General features: G+C 39.2%; 1 protein-coding gene across 2 annotated transcripts; it reads right to left on the bottom strand.

Moving 5' to 3' along the window:
- Positions 1–3,969: 3,969 nt before the first annotated feature.
- Positions 3,970–9,812, bottom strand: cog8 (component of oligomeric golgi complex 8). 2 transcript variants are annotated; one of them, XM_074628604.1, is made up of 5 exons: positions 9,232–9,812; positions 6,465–6,672; positions 5,566–6,387; positions 5,317–5,485; positions 3,970–4,443 (listed from the first exon to the last, which is right to left on the bottom strand). In XM_074628604.1, the coding sequence occupies exons 1-5, from the start codon at positions 9,603–9,605 to the stop codon at positions 4,139–4,141; spliced, it is 1,878 nt and encodes a 625-aa protein (XP_074484705.1). In that variant the 5' UTR covers positions 9,606–9,812; the 3' UTR covers positions 3,970–4,138. The 2 variants fall into 2 exon arrangements, with proteins under 2 accessions (XP_074484705.1, XP_074484706.1); XM_074628605.1 differs by lacking the exon at positions 9,232–9,812 and adding an exon at positions 6,764–6,794 and having other exon boundaries at positions 6,465–6,727.
- Between the last annotated feature and the right edge of the window lie 7,037 nt (positions 9,813–16,849).

The following is a 16,849-nucleotide window of genomic DNA, read 5'->3' as shown; positions in this document are numbered from 1 at the left end:
ACTCCTTACTATACTCCTTAATATACTCCTTACTATACTCCTTAATATACTCCTTACTATACTCCTTAATATACTCCTGACTATACTCCTTAATATACTCCTGACTATACTCCTTACTATACTCCTTAATATACTCCTTACTATACTCCTTACTATACTCCTTAATATACTCCTTAATATACTCCTTACTATACTCCTTAATATACTCCTTACTATACTCCTTAATATACTCCTTACTATACTCCTTACTATACTCCTTACTATACTCCTTTAATATACTCCTTACTATACTCCTTACTATACTCCTTAATATACTCCTTACTATACTCCTTAATATACTCCTTACTATACTCCTTAATATACTCCTTACTATACTCCTTAATATACTCCTTACTATACTCCTTAATATACTCCTTACTATACTCCTTAATATACTCCTTACTATACTCCTTACTATACTCCTTAATATACTCCTTACTATACTCCTTACTATACTCCTTACTATACTCCTTAATATACTCCTTACTATACTCCTTAATATACTCCTTACTATACTCCTTAATATACTCCTTACTATACTCCTTAATATACTCCTGACTATACTCCTTAATATACTCCTTACTATACTCCTTACTATACTCCTTAATATACTCCTTACTATACTCCTTAATATACTCCTTACTATACTCCTTAATATACTCCTGACTATACTCCTTAATATACTCCTTACTATACTCCTTAATATACTCCTTACTATACTCCTTAATATACTCCTTACTATACTCCTTACTATACTCCTTAATATACTCCTTACTATACTCCTTACTATACTCCTGACTATACTCCTTAATATACTCCTTACTATACTCCTTAATATACTCCTTAATATACTCCTTACTATACTCCTTAATATACTCCTTACTATACTCCTTACTATACTCCTTAATATACTCCTTACTATACTCCTTACTATACTCCTTAATATACTCCTTACTATACTCCTTAATATACTCCTTACTATACTCCTTACTATACTCCTTAATATACTCCTTACTATACTCCTTAATATACTCCTTAATATACTCCTGACTATACTCCTTACTATACTCCTTACTATACTCCTGACTATACTCCTTACTATACTCCTTAATATACTCCTTAATATACTCCTTAATATACTCCTTACTATACTCCTTAATATACTCCTTACTATACTCCTTACTATACTCCTGACTATACTCCTTACTATACTCCTTAATATACTCCTTAATATACTCCTTACTATACTCCTTAATATACTCCTTACTATACTCCTTAATATACTCCTTAATATACTCCTTAATATACTCCTTACTATACTCCTTAATATACTCCTTACTATACTCCTTAATATACTCCTTACTATACTCCTTAATATACTCCTTAATATACTCCTTACTATACTCCTTACTATACTCCTTAATATACTCCTTACTATACTCCTTAATATACTCCTTACTATACTCCTTAATATACTCCTTACTATACTCCTTACTATACTCCTTACTATACTCCTTAATATACTCCTTAATATACTCCTTACTATACTCCTTACTATACTCCTTAATATACTCCTTACTATACTCCTTAATATACTCCTTAATATACTCCTTACTATACTCCTTACTATACTCCTTTATATACTCCTTACTATACTCCTTAATATACTCCTTACTATACTCCTTAATATACTCCTTACTATACTCCTTACTATACTCCTTACTATACTCCTTAATATACTCCTTACTATACTCCTTAATATACTCCTTAATATACTCCTTACTATACTCCTTAATATACTCCTTAATATACTCCTTACTATACTCCTTAATATACTCCTTACTATACTCCTTACTATACTCCTTAATATACTCCTTAATATACTCCTTACTATACTCCTTACTATACTCCTTACTATACTCCTTAATATACTCCTTTATATACTCCTTACTATACTCCTTACTATACTCCTGAATATACTCCTTAATATACTCCTTAATATACTCCTTACTATACTCCTTAATATACTCCTTAATATACTCCTTAATATACTCCTTTATATACTCCTTACTATACTCCTTAATATACTCCTTAATATACTCCTTAATATACTCCTTTATATACTCCTTAATATACTCCTTAATATACTCCTTACTATACTCCTTAATATACTCCTTACTATACTCATTACTATACTCCTTACTATACTCCTTAATATACTCCTTAATATACTCCTTTATATACTCCTTACTATACTCCTTAATATACTCCTTACTATACTCCTTAATATACTCCTTACTATACTCCTTACTATACTCCTTAATATACTCCTTAATATACTCCTTACTATACTCCTTAATATACTCCTTACTATACTCCTTAATATACTCCTTAATATACTCCTTAATATACTCCTTACTATACTCCTTAATATACTCCTGACTGTACTCCTTAATATACTCCTGACTATACTCCTTAATATACTCCTTAATATACTCCTTAATATACTCCTTACTATACTCCTTAATATACTCCTGACTATACTCCTTAATATACTCCTGACTATACTCCTTAATATACTCCTTAATATACTCCTTAATATACTCCTTACTATACTCCTTAATATACTCCTTACTATACTCCTTACTATACTCCTTAATATACTCCTTAATATACTCCTGACTATACTCCTTAATATACTCCTTAATATACTCCTTAATATACTCCTTACTATACTCCTTACTATACTCCTTAATATACTCCTTACTATACTCCTTACTATACTCCTTAATATACTCCTTACTATACTCCTTAATATACTCCTGACTATACTCCTTAATATACTCCTTAATATACTCCTTAATATACTCCTTACTATACTCCTTAATATACTCCTTAATATACTCCTTACTATACTCCTTACTATACTCCTGACTATACTCCTTAATATACTCCTTACTATACTCCTTACTATACTCCTTACTATACTCCTTAATATACTCCTTACTATACTCCTGACTATACTCCTTACTATACTCCTTAATATACTCCTTAATATACTCCTTACTATACTCCTGACTATACTCCTTAATATACTCCTTACTATACTCCTTACTATACTCCTTAATATACTCCTTAATATACTCCTTACTATACTCCTTAATATACTCCTTACTATACTCCTTACTATACTCCTTACTATACTCCTGACTATACTCCTGACTATACTCCTTAATATACTCCTTAATATACTCCTTAATATACTCCTTACTATACTCCTTAATATACTCCTTAATATACTCCTTACTATACTCCTTACTATACTCCTGACTATACTCCTTAATATACTCCTTACTATACTCCTTACTATACTCCTTACTATACTCCTTAATATACTCCTTACTATACTCCTGACTATACTCCTTACTATACTCCTTAATATACTCCTTAATATACTCCTTACTATACTCCTGACTATACTCCTTAATATACTCCTTACTATACTCCTTACTATACTCCTTAATATACTCCTTAATATACTCCTTACTATACTCCTTAATATACTCCTTACTATACTCCTTACTATACTCCTGACTATACTCCTGACTATACTCTTTACTATACTCCTTAATATACTCCTTACTATACTCCTTACTATACTCCTTAATATACTCCTGACTATACTCCTTAATATACTCCTTACTATACTCCTTACTATACTCCTTACTATACTCCTTAATATACTCCTTAATATACTCCTTACTATACTCCTTAATATAACAATACTACTATAATATAGTCCAACATGGAAACACTGATGGAGCTAGGCTAACAGTTCCCCCCTGCTGCCAGTCTTTATGCTAAGCTAGGCTAACAGTGCTTGTGATTCTTCAGAAGACAGAAGCTTTAAATAAGAGTCGGGGCGGTGAGGGAGAGAGTCTGTTTATTAACTGATCATTAAAATGTCCAGAACCAGAACCAGAACCAGAGTCCAGAACCAGAACCAGAACCAGAGACCAGAACCAGAGTCCACAGTGATTCTTCCTGCAGAGACTCTGCAGTAAATCATTAAGAAACCAGACCAGGTCCAATACGTCCATCACTCCAGAGAGAAGTCTTCATCCTGTATCGTCTCTTCGTCCTCTTCCTCAGAGTCTCTGAGTAAGGACCGGGTCGACGGCGGGTCGGGACGCGCCGCCTCCACGGTGAGGTCCGGATCTGTCCCTGGATCTGTGAGCTGGGTCTCAAACATCAGGCTGCTCAGTTCGATGTCCGGCGCCGCTGGTTCTGGTTCTGGTTCTGGCGTCTCTCTCTGAGGGAGCACAAAGTCCAGCGGCTGGAGGACGCCGGCGAGGTCGATGCAGCCCAGACCGCCGAACCGGTGCAGCTGGGTCGGAGGAACCCCTGCAGAGAAACAGAACCGGTTACAATGTTTATTACATCTCACATGACGGAGTTCTGCTCACCAGAACCACGGATAAATACTCATCTGGACCAGAACCACCTGAAACCAGAACCTCCACCAGCTAATAGCTGTTCTCTTTAGAACCGGGTTCACACCGAGAGAGCTGTGATGTAATATCAATAAACAGATCAAACTGAAATAACTACATCATGATGCTGATCAGTAAACAGTCTGAATTCATGCTTCGTCAGGTCCGTTACCATGACGACAGTCTGAATTCATGCTTCGTCAGGTCCGTTACCATGACGACAGTCTGAATTCATGCTTCGTCGGGTCCGTTACCGTGACGACAGTCTGAATTCATGCTTCGTCGGGTCCGTTACCATGACGACAGTCTGAATTCATGCTTCGTCGGGTCCGTTACCATGACGACAGTCTGAATTCATGCTTCGTCGGGTCCGTTACCATGACGACAGTCTGAATTCATGCTTCGTCGGGTCCGTTACCATGACGACAGTCTGAATTCATGGTTCGTCGGGTCCGTTACCATGACGACAGTCTGAATTCATGCTTCGTCGGGTCCGTTACCATGACGACAGTCTGAATTCATGCTTCGTCGGGTCCGTTACCATGACTACAGTCTGAATTCACGCTTCATAAGGTCCGTTACCATGACTACAGTCTGAATTCATGCTTCGTCAGGTCCGTTACCATGACTACAAGTGAAGTCTGAATGGAGTCTGGATGGATCAGAGGCTATGTAGCTGCTCCATCAACACTCAACATGACATCATCTAGAGACGTTGTGGTCTCTGGACAGAGACCAGAGACCAGAGACCACAGACAGACTAGAGATCAGAACCGGACCTCACCCAGGATGAGGGTGAGCTGCGCCGGAGGGAACAGGACGTGGAGGCAGCGGTTGAGGAACGGCAGCAGGTCGTCGGCGTAGGATGAGCAGAACTGGACGAACAGCTCCTTCTCTCTGCCGCTGAAGGCCGACTCCTCGGCCCGGTGGAACACCACGATCTGACGGGTCACCTGACGGGAGACAAGACGGACAACGGTCAGCACAGTGGAGAGGACGAGACCCACGGACCCGACGGGAAGCGGCCGCTCACCGTCTTCACGGCGTCCTCCAGACACGCCGTGACGTCCCGGGCCAGGCCGACGGGGCAGCAGAGCCGCAGGTCATTGAACGCCGTCAGGACGTTGTTGAGGAAGCAGGCCAGCGGCTGGAAGTCCAGCAGGGACATGGGGGGCTGCAGGGTTCCCGGCTGGGTGCCGGGCGCCACGGGGGGGATGGTCCCCCCCAGCACCGACGGCAGGGCAATGAGCGTGTACAGGTTCATGTCCTCCTGGAACTTGTCTGCCGCCTCCTGCACGGCTCTGCGGAACGTCTCCGCCGCCACCCGCTGGAACATGGGCGCCAGCTGGCCCCGGAAGTCGGCCCCCACCCTGCTGAAGGACAGGCCGAAGTACATGCACTGACCCAGCAGGGAGTCCAGGCGGCCCCCCACGCCCCGCCGCAGGTCCCTCTCCAAGGTCTCCAGGAACTCGGCCACCATCTGCACCACCCAGCCGTGGAAGATGGCGGCCTCGTTCAGCGCCGCCTGCCCGGCGCCCCCCCCCGGCGGGTCCTCGTCGGAGAAGATGGCCCGGTACTGGGTGATGATGTCGAACAGGTGGACCCTGCAGGCCTCGATGGTCTTGGTGATGTGGAAGTAGGGGTCGTCCTCGGGGACGGCGGCGAGGATGGAGCGCAGCCAGGTGCCTCGAGCCTGCAGGAACTTCACCCGCAGCTCGGCCTCCGTGAAGGCGTCCATCCGCCGCAGGTAGCCGATGACGCGCAGGCAGACGGGAAGCTGCGAGTTGCTGCGCAGCTGCTGCAGCAGCTGGTTGAGCATCAGCTGAGTCGACTGACGCACCTCACGCACGATACCCTGAAGAGACGAGAGGTCGCGCATCAGGACCGTATCATTTAGACATTAGACGTGTGGTCAGGTGGAGCCGGACTCACCTGGATGACCGGCAGAGACGAGTGCTTCTTCTCCAGCCTCTTGACGTACGCCGCCAGCTCCAGAGCCTCCTCGTAGTAGCCGTTACGGACGCAGGTGTCCATCAGCTGAGGGATCTCCAGGATCTCCAAGATCTCCGTGTGACGGTTCAACGTGAGGCTGTTCATCCTCCGGCTGGCTCCGATCTCCTCCGCCTCCTTCATGAAGCCCCTGAACGCAACACACACATCTAGAGTACGGGTCCCTGAACGCAACACACACACACCTACAGTATGGGTCCCTGAACGCAACACACACACACACCTACAGTACGGGTCCCTGAACGCAACACACACACACACACACCTACAGTACGGGTCCCTGAACGCAACACACACACACCTACAGTACGGGTCCCTGAACGCAACACACACACACCTACAGTACGGGTCCCTGAACGCAACACACACACACCTACAGTACGGGTCCCTGAACGCAACACACACACACCTACAGTACGGGTCCCTGAACGCAACACACACACACCTACAGTACGGGTCTGTATTAGTACCTGTACTTTATTAAACGTGTAGCATCACTGACCTGCATCTCTCCCTGAAGCAGTGTAGTACTCTAGTACAGGTACTAGTGTACTAGTACCTGTACTAGTGTATTAGTACCTGTAGTGTGTATTAGTACCTGTACTGTAGTATTAAAGGTGTACTAGTACCTGTAGTGTGTACTAGTACTGTGTAGTGTGTACTAGTACTGTAGTGTGTACTAGTACTGTGTAGTGTGTACTAGTACCTGTAGTGTGTACTAGTACTGTGTAGTGTGTACTAGTACCTGTAGTGTGTACTAGTACCTGTAGTGTGTACTAGTACTGTGTAGTGTGTACTAGTACTGTGTAGTGTGTACTAGTACTGTGTAGTGTGTACTAGTACCTGTAGTGTGTACTAGTACTGTGTAGTGTGTACTAGTACCTGTAGTGTGTACTAGTACCTGTAGTGTGTACTAGTACTGTGTAGTGTGTACTAGTACTGTGTAGTGTGTACTAGTACTGTGTAGTGTGTACTAGTACCTGTAGTGTGTACTAGTACCTGTAGTGTGTACTAGTACTGTGTAGTGTGTACTAGTACTGTGTAGTGTGTACTAGTACTGTGTAGTGTGTACTAGTACTGTGTAGTGTGTACTAGTACTGTGTAGTGTGTACTAGTACCTGTAGTGTGTACTAGTACCTGTAGTGTGTACTAGTACTGTGTAGTGTGTACTAGTACTGTGTAGTGTGTACTAGTACTGTGTAGTGTGTACTAGTACCTGTAGTGTGTACTAGTACCTGTAGTGTGTACTAGTACCTGTAGTGTGTACTAGTACTGTGTAGTGTGTACTAGTACTGTGTAGTGTGTACTAGTACCTGTAGTGTGTACTAGTACCTGTAGTGTGTACTAGTACCTGTAGTGTGTACTAGTACTGTGTAGTGTGTACTAGTACTGTGTAGTGTGTACTAGTACTGTGTAGTGTGTACTAGTACCTGTAGTGTGTACTAGTACTGTGTAGTGTGTACTAGTACCTGTAGTGTGTACTAGTACCTGTAGTGTGTACTAGTACTGTGTAGTGTGTACTAGTACCTGTAGTGTGTACTAGTACCTGTAGTGTGTACTAGTACCTGTAGTGTGTACTAGTACTGTGTAGTGTGTACTAGTACTGTGTAGTGTGTACTAGTACTGTGTAGTGTGTACTAGTACTGTGTAGTGTGTACTAGTACCTGTAGTGTGTACTAGTACTGTGTAGTGTGTACTAGTACCTGTAGTGTGTACTAGTACCTGTAGTGTGTACTAGTACCTGTAGTGTGTACTAGTACCTGTAGTGTGTACTAGTACCTGTAGTGTGTACTAGTACTGTGTAGTGTGTACTAGTACTGTGTAGTGTGTACTAGTACCTGTAGTGTGTACTAGTACTGTGTAGTGTGTACTAGTACCTGTAGTGTGTACTAGTACCTGTAGTGTGTACTAGTACCTGTAGTGTGTACTAGTACCTGTAGTGTGTACTAGTACTGTGTAGTGTGTACTAGTACTGTGTAGTGTGTACTAGTACTGTGTAGTGTGTACTAGTACCTGTAGTGTGTACTAGTACCTGTAGTGTGTACTAGTACTGTGTAGTGTGTACTAGTACCTGTAGTGTGTACTAGTACCTGTAGTGTGTACTAGTACCTGTAGTGTGTACTAGTACCTGTAGTGTGTACTAGTACCTGTAGTGTGTACTAGTACCTGTAGTGTGTACTAGTACTGTGTAGTGTGTACTAGTACTGTGTAGTGTGTACTAGTACCTGTAGTGTGTACTAGTACTGTGTAGTGTGTACTAGTACTGTGTAGTGTGTACTAGTACCTGTAGTGTGTACTAGTACTGTGTAGTGTGTACTAGTACCTGTAGTGTGTACTAGTACCTGTAGTGTGTACTAGTACCTGTAGTGTGTACTAGTACCTGTAGTGTGTACTAGTACCTGTAGTGTGTACTAGTACCTGTAGTGTGTACTAGTACTGTGTAGTGTGTACTAGTACTGTGTAGTGTGTACTAGTACCTGTAGTGTGTACTAGTACCTGTAATGTGTACTAGTACTGTGTAGTGTGTACTAGTACCTGTAGTGTGTACTAGTACTGTGTAGTGTGTACTAGTACTGTGTAGTGTGTACTAGTACCTGTAGTGTGTACTAGTACCTGTAGTGTGTACTAGTACCTGTAGTGTGTACTAGTACCTGTAGTGTGTACTAGTACCTGTAGTGTGTACTAGTACCTGCATCTCTCAGTGAAGCCCGGGATCTTGTCCAGCAGTCTGGTCCCGCTGGTCTCGACCCGGCTGAAGGCCCGGTAGATGGTTCTGGTGCAGTCTGCGGTTCTGATGAAGGTCTGGTAGTTGCTGAAGGCCAGGTCCCGGGTCTGCTGGAGGATCTGGTCCCGCTCCTCCTGCAGACGCTCCGGCTCCAGAACCAGCTTCTCCAGACCGAACCCGCTCAGCTCAGACAGGTACACCAGGTAGTCCGGGTTCTGGTCCGGGCTGAGGCTCTGCTCCGGGTTGTGGTTGTGGTTGTGGTTCTGTCTCCAGCTGGACGGGAAGCTGTCCCTGAAGATCCCCGCCAGGATGCTCTCATCCTCCACGTCCACCGACATCACGGCCCGGAGCCGGGTGGGTCAGTGAGGGGGACTGGTCTACCTGGTCCTGGTCCTGGTCCTGGTCCTGGTTCCGGTTCGGCTGCTGAACAGAACCAGTGGATCACTCTGCTGACGGCTCTATAGAGACGTGTTGACTTCCTGTTCCGGGTTCTTCACGGCCTGCTATAGGAGGATGGGTTCCGCGTCACGGGTCTGGGGTTTAGCGCATGCGCAGTGTGACTGAAGCTGAAGCTGAGGTGTGTTGTGATCAGATCCTCCAGTAGAGAGCAGCTGGTCTGATCCGGACTCTCTAGTGGTCAAACGGAGGAACTACAACTACCGGGTCAGTCACGTGATGTCATCAGACCCTAACAGACTGCCCCCCCCCATAGACTATAATATATATCCTCCTCATCCTCAGGTTACTGTCCCATAGAGGCTAACCATACTTATGTGATGTTATCTATCTGTTAGTAGAGGTTATGTGATGTTATCTATCTGTTAGTAGAGGTTATGTGATGTGAGGTTATGTGATGTTATCTATCTGTTAGTAGAGGTTATGTGATGTTATGTGATGTTATCTATCTGTTATGTGATGTTATCTATCTGTTAGTAGAGGTTATGTGATGTGATGTTATGTGATGTTATCTATCTGTTATGTGATGTGATGTTATGTGATGTTATCTATCTGTTAGTAGAGGTTATGTGATGTTATGTGATGTTATCTATCTGTTATGTGATGTTATCTATCTGTTATGTGATGTTATGTGATGTGATGTTATGTGATGTTATCTATCTGTTATGTGATGTTATGTGATGTGATGTTATGTGATGTTATCTATCTGTTAGTAGAGGTTATGTGATGTTATGTGATGTTATCTATCTGTTAGTAGAGGTTATGTGATGTTATGTGATGTTATCTATCTGTTAGTAGAGGTTATGTGATGTTATGTGATGTTATCTATCTGTTAGTAGAGGTTATGTGATGTGATGTGATGTTATCTATCTGTTAGTAGAGGTTATGTGATGTTATGTGATGTTATCTATCTGTTAGTAGAGGTTATGTGATGTGATGTTATGTGATGTTATCTATCTGTTAGTAGAGGTTATGTGATGTTATGTGATGTTATCTATCTGTTATGTGATGTTATCTATCTGTTAGTAGAGGTTATGTGATGTGATGTTATGTGATGTTATCTATCTTAGTAGAGGTTATGTGATGTTATCTATCTGTTATGTGATGTTATGTGATGTGATGTTATGTGATGTTATCTATCTGTTAGTAGAGGTTATGTGATGTTATGTGATGTTATCTATCTGTTAGTAGAGGTTATGTGATGTTATGTGATGTTATCTATCTGTTAGTAGAGGTTATGTGATGTTATGTGATGTTATCTATCTGTTATGTGATGTTAAGTGAAGTTATGTGATGTTATCTATCTGTTAGTGGAGGTTATGTGATGTTATCTATCTGTTAGTAGAGGTTATGTGATGTTATCTATCTGTTAGTAGAGGTTATGTGATGTTATGTGATGTTATCTATCTGTTAGTAGAGGTTATGTGATGTTATCTATCTGTTAGTAGAGGTTATGTGATGTTATGTGATGTTATCTATCTGTTAGTGGAGGTTATGTGATGTTATGTGATGTTATCTATCTGTTATGTGATGTTATGTGATGTTATGTGATGTTATCTATCTGTTAGTAGAGGTTATGTGATGTGATGTTATGTGATGTTATCTATCTTAGTAGAGGTTATGTGATGTTATGTGATGTTATCTATCTGTTATGTGATGTTATGTGATGTTATGTGATGGTATCTATCTGTTAGTAGAGGTTATGTGATGTTATGTGATGTTATCTATCTGTTAGTAGAGGTTATGTGATGTTATCTGATGTTATCTATCTGTTAGTGGAGGTTATGTGATGTTATGTGATGTTATCTATCTGTTATGTGATGTTATGTGAAGTTATGTGATGTTATCTATCTGTTAGTGGAGGTTATGTGATGTTATGTGATGTTATCTATCTGTTAGTGGAGGTTATGTGATGTTATCTATCTGTTAGTGGAGGTTATGTGATGTTATCTATCTGTTAGTGGAGGTTATGTGATGTTATCTATCTGTTAGTGGAGGTTATGTGATGTGATGTTATGTGATGTTATCTATCTGTTAGTAGAGGTTATGTGATGTTATGTGATGTTATCTATCTGTTAGTAGAGGTTATGTGATGTTATGTGATGTTATCTATCTGTTAGTAGAGGTTATGTGATGTTATGTGATGTTATCTATCTGTTAGTGGAGGTTATGTGATGTTATCTATCTGTTAGTAGAGGTTATGTGATGTGATGTGATGTTATGTGATGTTATCTATCTGTTAGTGGAGGTTATGTGATGTGATGTGATGTTATGTGATGTTATCTATCTGTTAGTAGAGGTTATGTGATGTTATGTGATGTTATGTGATGTTATCTATCTGTTAGTAGAGGTTATGTGATGTTATGTGATGTGATGTTATGTGATGTTATCTATCTGTTAGTAGAGGTTATGTGATGTGATGTGATGTGATGTTATGTGATGTTATCTATCTGTTAGTAGAGGTTATGTGATGTGATGTGATGTTATGTGATGTTATCTATCTGTTAGTAGAGGTTATGTGATGTGATGTGATGTGATGTTATGTGATGTTATCTATCTGTTAGTAGAGGTTATGTGATGTGATGTGATGTTATGTGATGTGATGTTATCTATCTGTTAGTAGAGGTTATGTGATGTTATGTGATGTTATCTATCTGTTAGTGGAGGTTATGTGATGTTATGTGATGTTATCTATCTGTTAGTGGAGGTTATGTGATGTTATCTATCTGTTAGTGGAGGTTATGTGATGTGATGTTATGTGATGTTATCTATCTGTTAGTAGAGGTTATGTGATGTTATCTATCTGTTAGTGGAGGTTATGTGATGTTATCTATCTGTTAGTAGAGGTTATGTCATGTTATGTGATGTTATCTATCTGTTAGTGGAGGTTATGTGATGTGATGTGATGTTATCTATCTGTTAGTAGAGGTTATGTGATGTTATGTGATGTTATCTATCTGTTAGTAGAGGTTATGTGATGTTATCTATCTGTTAGTAGAGGTTATGTGATGTTATGTGATGTTATCTATCTGTTAGTGGAGGTTATGTGATGTGATGTGATGTTATCTATCTGTTAGTGGAGGTTATGTGATGTTATCTATCTGTTAGTAGAGGTTATGTGATGTTATCTATCTGTTAGTAGAGGTTATGTGATGTTATGTGATGTTATCTATCTGTTAGTAGAGGTTATGTGATGTTATGTGATGTTATCTATCTGTTAGTAGAGGTTATGTGATGTTATGTGATGTTATCTATCTGTTAGTGGAGGTTATGTGATGTTATCTATCTGTTAGTGGAGGTTATGTGATGTTATCTATCTGTTAGTAGAGGTTATGTGATGTTATGTGATGTTATCTATCTGTTAGTGGAGGTTATGTGATGTGATGTGATGTTATCTATCTGTTAGTGGAGGTTATGTGATGTTATCTATCTGTTAGTAGAGGTTATGTGATGTTATCTATCTGTTAGTAGAGGTTATGTGATGTTATGTGATGTTATCTATCTGTTAGTAGAGGTTATGTGATGTTATGTGATGTTATCTATCTGTTAGTAGAGGTTATGTGATGTGATGTGATGTTATGTGATGTTATCTATCTGTTAGTAGAGGTTATGTGATGTTATGTGATGTTATCTATCTGTTAGTGGAGGTTATGTGATGTTATGTGATGTTATCTATCTGTTAGTGGAGGTTATGTGATGTTATCTATCTGTTAGTGGAGGTTATGTGATGTGATGTTATGTGATGTTATCTATCTGTTAGTAGAGGTTATGTGATGTTATCTATCTGTTAGTGGAGGTTATGTGATGTTATCTATCTGTTAGTAGAGGTTATGTGATGTTATGTGATGTTATCTATCTGTTAGTGGAGGTTATGTGATGTGATGTGATGTTATCTATCTGTTAGTAGAGGTTATGTGATGTTATGTGATGTTATCTATCTGTTAGTAGAGGTTATGTGATGTTATCTATCTGTTAGTAGAGGTTATGTGATGTTATGTGATGTTATCTATCTGTTAGTGGAGGTTATGTGATGTGATGTGATGTTATCTATCTGTTAGTGGAGGTTATGTGATGTTATCTATCTGTTAGTAGAGGTTATGTGATGTTATCTATCTGTTAGTAGAGGTTATGTGATGTTATGTGATGTTATCTATCTGTTAGTAGAGGTTATGTGATGTTATGTGATGTTATCTATCTGTTAGTAGAGGTTATGTGATGTTATGTGATGTTATCTATCTGTTAGTGGAGGTTATGTGATGTTATCTATCTGTTAGTGGAGGTTATGTGATGTTATCTATCTGTTAGTAGAGGTTATGTGATGTTATGTGATGTTATCTATCTGTTAGTGGAGGTTATGTGATGTGATGTGATGTTATCTATCTGTTAGTGGAGGTTATGTGATGTTATCTATCTGTTAGTAGAGGTTATGTGATGTTATCTATCTGTTAGTAGAGGTTATGTGATGTTATGTGATGTTATCTATCTGTTAGTAGAGGTTATGTGATGTTATGTGATGTTATCTATCTGTTAGTAGAGGTTATGTGATGTTATGTGATGTTATCTATCTGTTAGTGGAGGTTATGTGATGTTATCTATCTGTTAGTGGAGGTTATGTGATGTTATCTATCTGTTAGTAGAGGTTATGTGATGTGATGTGATGTTATCTATCTGTTAGTAGAGGTTATGTGATGTTATCTATCTGTTAGTAGAGGTTATGTGATGTTATGTGATGTTATCTATCTGTTAGTAGAGGTTATGTGATGTGATGTGATGTTATCTATCTGTTAGTAGAGGTTATGTGATGTGATGTGATGTTATCTATCTGTTAGTAGAGGTTATGTGATGTGATGTGATGTTATCTATCTGTTAGTAGAGGTTATGTGATGTGATGTGATGTTATCTATCTGTTAGTAGAGGTTATGTGATGTTATGTGATGTTATCTATCTGTTAGTAGAGGTTATGTGATGTTATGTGATGTTATCTATCTGTTAGTAGAGGTTATGTGATGTTATCTATCTGTTAGTAGAGGTTATGTGATGTTATGTGATGTTATCTATCTGTTAGTAGAGGTTATGTGATGTTATGTGATGTTATCTATCTGTTAGTAGAGGTTATGTGATGTTATCTATCTGTTAGTGGAGGTTATGTGATGTTATGTGATGTTATCTATCTGTTAGTGGAGGTTATGTGATGTTATGTGATGTTATCTATCTGTTAGTGGAGGTTATGTGATGTTATGTGATGTTATCTATCTGTTAGTAGAGGTTATGTGATGTTATGTATCTGTTAGTAGAGGTTATGTGATGTTATCTATCTGTTAGTAGAGGTTTTGTGATGTTATCTATCTGTTAGTGGAGGTTATGTGATGTTATGTGATGTTATCTATCTGTTAGTGGAGGTTATGTGATGTTATGTGATGTTATCTATCTGTTAGTGGAGGTTATGTGATGTTATGTGATGTTATCTATCTGTTAGTAGAGGTTATGTGATGTTATCTATCTGTTAGTAGAGGTTATGTGATGTGATGTGATGTTATCTATCTGTTAGTAGAGGTTATGTGATGTTATCTATCTGTTAGTAGAGGTTATGTGATGTGATGTGATGTTATCTATCTGTTAGTAGAGGTTATGTGATGTTATCTATCTGTTAGTAGAGGTTATGTGATGTTATGTGATGTTATCTATCTGTTAGTAGAGGTTATGTGATGTTATGTGATGTTATCTATCTGTTAGTAGAGGTTATGTGATGTTATCTATCTGTTAGTGGAGGTTATGTGATGTTATGTGATGTTATCTATCTGTTAGTGGAGGTTATGTGATGTTATGTGATGTTATCTATCTGTTAGTGGAGGTTATGTGATGTGATGTGATGTTATCTATCTGTTAGTAGAGGTTATGTGATGTTATGTATCTGTTAGTAGAGGTTATGTGATGTTATCTATCTGTTAGTAGAGGTTATGTGATGTTATCTATCTGTTAGTGGAGGTTATGTGATGTTATGTGATGTTATCTATCTGTTAGTGGAGGTTATGTGATGTTATGTGATGTTATCTATCTGTTAGTGGAGGTTATGTGATGTTATGTGATGTTATCTATCTGTTAGTAGAGGTTATGTGATGTTATCTATCTGTTAGTAGAGGTTATGTGATGTTATGTGATGTTATCTATCTGTTAGTAGAGGTTATGTGATGTTATCTATCTGTTAGTGGAGGTTATGTGATGTTATGTGATGTTATCTATCTGTTAGTAGAGGTTATGTGATGTTATCTATCTGTTAGTGGAGGTTATGTGATGTTATGTGATGTTATCTATCTGTTAGTGGAGGTTATGTGATGTGATGTGATGTTATCTATCTGTTAGTAGAGGTTATGTGATGTTATGTATCTGTTAGTAGAGGTTATGTGATGTTATCTATCTGTTAGTAGAGGTTATGTGATGTTATCTATCTGTTAGTGGAGGTTATGTGATGTTATGTGATGTTATCTATCTGTTAGTGGAGGTTATGTGATGTTATGTGATGTTATCTATCTGTTAGTGGAGGTTATGTGATGTGATGTGATGTTATCTATCTGTTAGTAGAGGTTATGTGATGTTATCTATCTGTTAGTAGAGGTTATGTGATGTGATGTGATGTTATCTATCTGTTAGTAGAGGTTATGTGATGTTATCTATCTGTTAGTAGAGGTTATGTGATGTGATGTGATGTTATCTATCTGTTAGTAGAGGTTATGTGATGTTATCTATCTGTTAGTAGAGGTTATGTGATCTGATGTGATGTTATCTATCTGTTAGTAGAGGTTATGTGATGTTATGTGATGTTATCTATCTGTTAGTAGAGGTTATGTGATGTTATCTATCTGTTAGTAGAGGTTATGTGATGTTATGTGATGTTATCTATCTGTTAGTGGAGGTTATGTGATGTTATGTGATGTTATCTATCTGTTAGTAGAGGTTATGTGATGTTATGTGATGTTATCTATCTGTTAGTAGAGGTTATGTGATGTTATCTATCTGTTAGTGGAGGTTATGTGATGTTATGTGATGTTATCTATCTGTTAGTGGAGGTTATGTGATGTTATGTGATGTTATCTATCTGTTAGTAGAGGTTATGTGATGTGATGTGATG

The sequence above is a fragment of the Sebastes fasciatus genome, unplaced genomic scaffold (genome assembly GCF_043250625.1).
Source record: "Sebastes fasciatus isolate fSebFas1 unplaced genomic scaffold, fSebFas1.pri Scaffold_61, whole genome shotgun sequence".
Classification (NCBI taxonomy): domain Eukaryota; kingdom Metazoa; phylum Chordata; class Actinopteri; order Perciformes; family Sebastidae; genus Sebastes; species Sebastes fasciatus.
Note: the sequence above shows the minus strand (reverse complement) of the source record. Positions and strands in the feature narration are given on the sequence as shown.

Coding starts and splice junctions, on each gene's coding strand:
- cog8 (XM_074628604.1), bottom strand. CDS start 9,605: ATGTCGGTGGACGTGGAGGATGAGAGCATCCTGGCGGGGATCTTCAGG. Junction 6,673..9,231: donor GGCTTCACTGAGAGATGCAG/GTACTAGTACAC, acceptor TGTTGCGTTCAG/GGGCTTCATGAAGGAGGCGG. Junction 4,444..5,316: donor GCAGCTCACCCTCATCCTGG/GTGAGGTCCGGT, acceptor GTTTCTCTGCAG/GGGTTCCTCCGACCCAGCTG.